The sequence below is a fragment of the Merops nubicus genome, unplaced genomic scaffold (assembly GCF_000691845.1).
Source record: "Merops nubicus isolate BGI_N331 unplaced genomic scaffold, ASM69184v1 scaffold42310, whole genome shotgun sequence".
NCBI classification, from domain to species: Eukaryota; Metazoa; Chordata; class Aves; order Coraciiformes; family Meropidae; genus Merops; species Merops nubicus.
The window spans coordinates 5,668-14,129 of NW_008581614.1; the positions used below are offsets into that span (position 1 = coordinate 5,668).

Sequence of the window (8,462 nt, forward strand, 5' to 3'; positions counted from 1 at the left end):
GAGGAAGGCATGTCAGAGCGTGCTTTAATGGCGAAACCTTATCTGCACGTTGAGCATGATGCAAAAGGAGGTCTTGTAAATGAGAGGGTTTGGGTGCAATCTCCAGTTTGGAAAACCCTGAACACAAGATTGCTGGGATGGTGACACCGGGGAGAAGTGATTGCACCGTGTCTGCCAGGCACTAGAGGCAAGAAGGACCCCAGACCAAGGCACAGGTGGCCATGGCGGGGTGCAGGCGTGTCCTGGTCTGTGTGCCAAAAGGGAAAATCCGGTGACAGCTGTGAAGTTCACTGGCACCTCCTGGCAGTTGCAGGGAAGCAGTTTAGGCAAGAGGTTACTGTAAGGAGATCAGGTAGAAGGGTGTGGAGCTGCACGGCCCTGAGGAGAAGTCTGCTTCACCAGCCTTGGGGGACACGGCAAGGTGGGCACGGCTCACCTCCTGCCGAGCTGCCTGGCGCTCCCGAGCCGGCCGCCTCGCCCGCTCCCCCTCTGCCTGCCCTCTGCTCTCCTCTGCTGCCTTAGCCAGGCTTTCAAATCGTGACCGCAGGCTGCTGGTGCCGCTGGAAGCTCCTGTGGAGAAGACAGCTGATCAAGCCTGCCAAATAGCTCCCTTCCTCCACTCAAGCAGCCAGGAGAAACCCAGACCTCTGCCTCTCCCAGAGAAACCTGTGGTTCAGCCACCTTATCCTGCCCCTGCTCACAGGTTAAAACCACATCCCACCACGGCACATGCCTGCCGATGTGCTGCCACAGAGGCATCATGAGGCCCACAGCTTCCCACCACGCCCAGGGCTGGTACTCCATTGTCTCACCTGCCTCCAGTGGTCTTGCCTTCTCATATGAGGAGGTAGGAGCTGCCATCTCATCAAAGCCAGCAGCGCTCTGTAAGAGTGTAATGGATAACCTGTAGTTTCTTAATCAAACTTTGATTGTTTAATTGTTTTCTTTTAATTGTTTTTCTTGCTTGCTTTGAAACTCATTTTGCCTGCTTAAAGATTAACCAACAGAACTTGCTGTAAGAGCAGTCTGTTTGAAATCCCATGCTTGCTTGCTTTGAACATAGAGCTATTCTGTGTTGTAAACAATGAAAATAGGGGTGGAAAATTTGGGTTAGGTTGGGTAATCATGTGTGTAAAGAAACACTCACCAAGAATGATACAACCCCCTCCCTCAAGACCACTGGAAGGCAGAAAGGACCCCCTAGCAACAGCTGACGCAGCCGCAGAAGGAAGAAAGAGATACGTTACACCAGAAAAAAGGAGAGTATAGAATAAGAGACTTTGGGGGGGTTGTTGCGCGCCGTTGGTGGAGTGAGGAAACTCCCCGGCCGCCCAGCGCTGTTTTACTTATTGCTGCTTGCTTAATAAAATGACTAAATTAATATTGGCGTGGTTTCGCTAATAAAATAGAACAAGAGGAAGTGAATGAAGTGTCCAGCTCATCAGGCAAGGCCAGTGCCAAGATCCCATTTGGTTTGGCCCCTGGTGACTGCAAGCTTTGTTCCCAGCTGTGTCTGGGAAGCCCTGTGGAGGCTGCTGGCTGCAGCCCTGCTCTCCTGGTGCCTCCTTGCCCTGCGGGAGTGCCTGCTGCCCTCCAGTCAAAGGGCTGTTCCTGCTAGAGGGGTGCTGAGAAGCCTGTGTGGAGCCAAGCAGAGGAGCCTGCACAGCAGCAAGACGACTGCTGTGTGGACAGCAAGGCTGGGCACTCGAGGCAGACACACTCACTGGTAACGTGGCAAAGAGCTGAGCGGATGGCTGGCAGTCTGCACCTCCTGAGGCCCAGACCCCCAAGGCACCCATCGCCTGCACTCCCAGGGAATGAGGATGGAAACTGTTCCCTACTGGATGCTCGGCTGCAGCTGCCTAACTGTGAGGAACGTGCAGGTTGCTGCCTGCAGTGTGTGTACAGAGCAGCACAGGCTGGAAAACATGGAAGCTGAAAATGTGTGTGAACATCTGAGATAATGCTGGCTTTATGAGGTGTGAAGAGACAGCTAAACTGGTGACAGCACCTGGTTGCAGCAAAAAGAAAGCAAGGTAGAGGGGGTTTATCTACTTCCGTGAGAAAACGGTACAAAAAAGGAACCTGCGGGTAGGATCCAGCGTTCAGACTGCTACAGCTGCACTGAGGGTTCTGCCTGCAGGTGTCATCAACGGGCTGGGTGCCCCAGCTCCTGCAGCCAGCGCAGCCCAGAGGGCAGCTCTGCTCTCCTCGAAGAACACACACCTGAGCAGGCAAGCAGCACTGCGGGCTCAGAACCACGTCTGCACAGACCACAGCAGAGGCTTAGACACGATGTTTGTATGACAGCATCTAAGTTTAGGAGTCTTAGTGTAAGAGCTGAACTCGACAGAGTTCAAAACCCTGTCTGAGTGTGTTAAGATTGCCTTGTGGTGCTCTGCTCTGGAGCAAGGAGTTCAGCACTGCTCCAGTGCCCAAGAACCAGACAACCAAGAACTTAGGTACTTGCCCAAATGTCCTTATTTTTAGCATCTTTGATTATGCTTCAAAATTCTCAAAATGCAAAAATTCTTGTTCCACTTTGAGCTGATCAGGAACTGCTTATCCCCTCTCTGCGCCCTGCTTCTCAAATAACCCACAGCCTTGACTTTTGCACAAATGCTCACCTGATTTTTCATGCTTTTCATGCCACATATGGTGCCTTGCCTTTTCACAAGGCACCTCCATTTGCTATTCTTAAATTCATAGGCCATGCTAATCTCTTCCATGGGCAGGATGCCACTCCCACTCTGGTACTGGCCCAGCCTACACAGGCAGCATGGAAAGGAAAATGCTCAGTTGTCACAGGCATGTGTTTATGACCTTCCTTGGCTCAGAGCCATGCAGAAAGGTCCTCAGTGGCTTTCTCCAGCTCCTGAGCACACTGGCGCTGGTACTGTACCAGGCACAACTCTGTGCCACTACCACTGTGCCAAATAACAGACAAGTATGGTTCAGAGAAGGTACTCCTCTAAATGCCCCAGAGCCCCATCACCATCTAGGATTCTCATCTTTTAGGTTATCTCCTAAGATGCAGATCACCATCCCCTGGCAAGACCTCCTTTCCTGAACAAGTTTGCAAGGTAGCCTGCCAAGGCACAAGGTTAATTCAAGTGCCTGAGACAGTTGGCATTTCGGCTGTAGGTGAGCCTTTGCCTGGGTTCAGCCCAGACAGAAAATTTGAACCAGCAAACTGGATGGCCTGTTCTCATGCAAGGCTGATCCCTGATAATGCCACCCCTGCTGGTTTGGTTTTTTAAGGTTTGCAGGCAGATGACTAGGCCCTGGCCCAAGCTGCAGCACTACCAAGCAGAACATAAGCTCCTGGACAGGACAGAAAAACCTGCAGGAGGTAACAAATACCAGAGAAGCTGACGAGTTGCAGACAGCCCCACGAGGAATGGCCAGGTATCACCAGCAGAGAAAGGCAGTGATGTGGGGCCAGCCACTCATGGCCAAAGCCATACACAGAGCTGGTGAGTGGCGTAAGGGGATAAGGAGCCAGATACCAGAAAGGTCACAGATCCGTCAGATACTGGACAGACTGAGGAGGTCTCAAGTTGGCTCTTGAGGGCCCAAAGACTCAAGCCAGCTTCTGGGAAGCCTTGTTTATGTATGGGTGTGACAGCTGCTAACACACCTTATGCCTTGAGTAAGACTAGCCAGAGGAATGGCAGCCACACCACAGCAATACCACCGTCTTGCTGGAGGCAGTCCAAGGCAAGAACCACTCTGTACACACACTGCTCTCTGCACAACCAGCACCCGCCAGCCAGTGCTGCGGACATGACGCCAGACAGGTCTCCAGTCTGCTCCAGCATCTCTCCTGTGTAAGAGACAGTTGCTGCACCCTGCAGTAGCCTGTGGCCTCTCAGACTTCTCACAAGGCTGCACTCTCACAAAATTTAATCTCCAAGCAGCTATTGCTGCTCATCCTGACTGTATAGGTACACACAGGGCCTGTGGGAGGGATGGCAGGCAGCAGGACAGAACACTCCCAGTATCTCAGATGGTGCTAAATATCCAGGAGAGCAGTCTCATGCCCTTAGAAAGCTCTTCACTGGCTCTGTATTAAATCCTGCCCCAAGAGAAAGCAGGTGTATGACTGCTCAGTCTGAGAGCGAAATGACTCAAAACCAGCTGAGAATGGAAAAAACTCTTTCTTCCTTCCATTTTGGTCTCCTCCAGCCACATTCCTCTGCACCTTCTGGTACTGAAACCAGGCCAGCCCCTCACCATTGCAATAGCTGCATGCTGAGTGCTGGGACCTCACCTCTGCCTGGGATGCCTATTCTCTTGAAGAACAGAGAGCAGTCATTAGCAGGAAGCAACTGCAGGCTGCAGCATGCAGTCTTACCTTGTCTACTCTGTCCTTCTGGACCCCATAACGGCCTCCAAACCCCTTGGCATAGTCTGTATGGAAAAAATGAGGTTATGTTACAATTTATTCTGTGAGCACTCCAACTTCAGTACACTGTGACCAGAGAACTGAGTTAGCTTTGTCTGCATCTTATGGAACTAAACAGAGGTAATACATGCAGAATGCTCTGGACAGTAGCTATTAAGACTAATCCTTCAGCCCCTTCATCAAAGTGCTGTACGCTGGCAAAGCTGCTCCCAAGGCACTGAGGTGAGAACCCAGTCCTCCCATATGAGTGTGATGTGGCCATGTTCACTGAAGTTAAACATACAGTAAAGCCAACCCTGGAAGCTGCTTTGCCTCATTCCCATGTGCTCATGTTCTGAATGAGCTTATGGTCAGGAATGTACCTCCCAGAACACACAGTATAGTCTGGGAAGCCTGACTGAGGGATTCGCATTCAATGTCTCCCACAGACCCAAGCAGGCACCTCCTCTGGCAGAGTTCACCCTTGTGCTCTGGGGGTTCACAAAGTCCCAGCTGCTCCACAACATGCTGTATGCATTTAGTTTTCACCAGCTGGACCTAGACCTAGCTCTAGGTCTGCGTGTGCTCCAAGAAAATTGTGCTGCCACCTCTGGCACTGCCCTACCTGTTTGGGATGTGTGGGGTTGCACTTCTTCCTGATGGTCCCAGCCAAGGGCACTCTTGTCCTGACGATCCCTCTGGACCCCAAACTTCCCACCAAAGCCCACAGAATAGTCTTCAGCCACAGGGATCCAGATCATGACATGGAAGAGAACAAAAAAAGGAGGGAAAGATAAAAGTGGCAGCACTGTGATCTCAGGCTCTTCACACAAGGGCACTTGTTTTCCCTGCCCAGGACTTAGAGAAGGACATGGAGCAAGGCCAGACTTCCACACTGATGGCTGCAGCAACAGCCCTCCCTCCTCCCTGGGACATGTCACCTGCTATTAACCCCTACCCGGGCCTTCCCTGCACCCTTCCTTTGGCAATACCTGGAGATCTGGAGATCCCTGTGCCCAGAGAGATCTACCATTCCACTTCATTTAGCCTGAATGTTTTCCAGCAGTCGTGCACTGTCTGATGGCTTTCCTCACCTGACCCATTCCCTTGCTGCAAGCAGTGGGCACACAACCTCTCCCCGTAGCTTTCCCACCATCCATGCAGCAGGTTGCCAAAAGCAAGCACAGTTCCCCATGGCCCCAGCGGGCACAGTCCCAGGCTCTGGGCCCAGCACTGTCTGCTGCTCTGGGCTCCCCCAGCTCACCTTTCTGAGAGTTGTGCTTCTCTCCCTGGCTCTTGTAGTCGAATCCCACTGCTGCTTTGTCCACCTTGTCCCTCTCCACACCGTAACGGCCACCAAAGCCCTTGGAGTAATCTGAAGAGGTGCACAGAGTGAAATGCTGCCCCAAGCATGGGGCTGGTGAGGGAAGGGGGTAAAGATGGGGAGCAGCACTGGGGAGGAGCACCAGGAAGGAGGAAAAGCAGCAAGGACGATGGAAAACACTAGAAAAAGCAAAGAGTTTGGAGGGAACAGAACAAATGGCAGGGAGCACCATGACGGGCATTGAGGAAGAGGGCCCATGGGAATGGGTTCACAGGGCAAGTGTGGCTCATGGCAGCACAAGAACCTGAGGGCTGTGGACAGCAGGAGACACAGCAGTCCAAGAAGGCAGGGAGAAAGGAGACATGCCAAGGGCAGCTGGGGAAGCAGTAGGAGCTCAGCCACCCAAGGACACACAGCCAGGGCAAGGCTTGGGCACTGACAGCCTGGGCACCCATCCACTTGTGCATCTCCAGAGCAAGAATTTCAACCTGTGGTCTGCCAGTCTCTGAAAGGTCTGTGAGTAAGTATATTCAGCCCTTAGAAGTACAGAGGAAATGGTGAAGGTTCGTTGTAGGCCTTACGTTTGGAGTACGGGGATCTCCAGCGTAAGGGAAGCTCTGCGCAGCAATCGCCGCCTCTGGAGGCTGCAGCCACAGCTGAACCCCACCCTGCTGGAGACATGCAGCCCCAGACTGTCTCTGGCACACTCAGCCTTTATGTGACAGAGGCACAGCACATTTTCCTTGCGCCTCCTCTTCTTCGTCATCAAAACTAGTCATGTATTAACCACTTCAGCTGTGTTCAGTTTTACTCCAAGGACCACCTTGTTTATTGGCTGATGTCCTGAGAAATTTCAGCTTCTCTCCTAGCTGCTGGCTGTGCAGAGACCTTTCCTTTTCAGAGACCTGCTCTGCCAGCTGTGTTTCCAAATTCTGCCCTTCAGGAGGAGTAAAGCACAGTTACCTCCCCGAGTTCCCTGACCCTATTCCTACAGGTCTGCACTTCACAGGAATGTGCTGGGGCTTCTCCAGCAAATTCAGCCTTATCAATCCACGAAGATGGTGATCTACAGAAATACATATGAAAACATCAAGAATAGCTGTTTCACAGAAGACCAGGCACTTAAGGATGAATCTGTAAGTCTTAGAGATACCTTAAACTTATCTTGAGTATACTATTATTTACCCATTAGACCGTGAAGAAATGGACCTTTTAGGATGCTGTTTTCAGCAACCACAGATTTTATGACTGTTACCTTGATGTTGGAGTTTCCAGTATGGACACATTTTTATGAAAAACAATGCAACCCTAACCCTAACCTTAACCTTACCCCACTTCTAACATTTTCATTTTGTCCGGAGTGATTTCTGTGGTTTTACACAGCCAGATGAATGCCCATGTCTACAATCTAGACAGTCTCTTATATGGGAATACATTAACATAGCACAACTGCATGTGATTCATTAATTTAAAATCAACCAAGAAAGTCTCAAAACATCTTCTTTCTTTTATAGTTTCCTTTCAAACAAAGATGCCTCAGTTCTTGATTTGTTGATAATGCAGTATTCCTCACATTTACCTGAAACAGTTACAGACCATGCCCTCACTTTCTTTCAGTTGCAGAATATTTAAAATATCTCCAGTTTCAGTTCTTGCAAAGTTCTTAATGAATATAGCTTCCTGTATGTGTATGTTAAAGTTTGGTTGAATCATCTCTAAAATTCTGCAGAGGTTTGGGTGCTGTCCATCTTTTTGTTTCCACAGCCATTGCTGTGCCTTTTTCTTATATGCCATTTTTTTCACAAATCACTTCTCAGGTCATACAGTGCTTGGGTTCCCTCTGGAACTCTCCCTCAGAAAGACTTTTAGAGGAAGTGGAGCATCAGCCATGTGGTGGGGTGCATGTGGGGGTGTCTGCTCACCACAACATGGTTTCCATCAAAGCAAAACACAGACCCAAGTGGAATGTACAACAGAAGGGCAGTGACAGGACAGCAATGGATGGGGTTGCAAGGGTGACTGACTGGGAACAGGAATCCGAACCAGGATGAGGACGACAAAGGAGACTGTGCCACGGCAGACAGTGCAGGATATTGGAAGCAGAAGAGAAGCTGGGCAAAGTGTCAAGGGGCCACACATGCCCATGCACTTGCCTTTCTGGGATGAGTGTTTCTCCACCTCACCCTTGTATTCAAAGCCCAGTGCTGACTGGAACAAGAAGGGGAGGAATATCAGTCATCCTCAGGGCCAAGGTGTCTCACTCACCCTGTGCCAGCGGCTGCGGGGGACCCTGCTCCCCATCTTGTGTGGCAGCATGCAGGCACCTGGCTACTGCTCGGCTGCTCCAACCCTCTCACACCACCCCTGCTGCCCTTGGCAGCGTGCACAGGAATGGGCCCTAGAAAGAGCCCATGCACTCCAGATTAAGAGGACCTCACACCCTGTCAGGCACACGAGGCAAGGCGGCTGCAAAGTGTCTGACACCAGTCTGAGCATGGGAGGGATGTCACCCTGTGGCCCCCATGCAGTCCCAGCCCAGCCAGTCACTGCGGGTGGCACAGCCCGGGCCTCTGGAGATGCCAAATACTGCAGCCCCCATGACAACCGCAGCGCTGCCCGGACAGGACAGCACAGGCACCTCAGTGCCCACGGAGAGCCCTGCAACCGGTCTGCAGCTGGTGTACTGAGCACAGGAGAACTGCATCCCGCAGCGGATGCCACGCGGCTTGCGGCACCCCCCGACCTGCACCC

The 8,462-nt window shown here is 51.6% G+C and overlaps 1 protein-coding gene across 1 annotated transcript in view; it reads right to left on the bottom strand.

The window, feature by feature from the left end:
- Window positions 1–8,012, bottom strand: part of LOC103767905 (hematopoietic lineage cell-specific protein-like) — a 10,636-nt gene extending 2,624 nt beyond the window's left edge. Inside the window, exons 1-7 of the mRNA XM_008935041.1 lie at window positions 7,977–8,012; window positions 7,865–7,919; window positions 5,652–5,762; window positions 5,013–5,123; window positions 4,358–4,413; window positions 813–882; window positions 437–567 (exon numbers count right to left, since the gene is read on the bottom strand). Of these exons, the coding sequence (XP_008933289.1) occupies window positions 437–567; window positions 813–882; window positions 4,358–4,413; window positions 5,013–5,123; window positions 5,652–5,762; window positions 7,865–7,919; window positions 7,977–8,012 (570 nt within the window). The remainder of the gene's footprint in view (window positions 1–436; window positions 568–812; window positions 883–4,357; window positions 4,414–5,012; window positions 5,124–5,651; window positions 5,763–7,864; window positions 7,920–7,976) is intronic.
- Window positions 8,013–8,462: the final 450 nt, after the last annotated feature.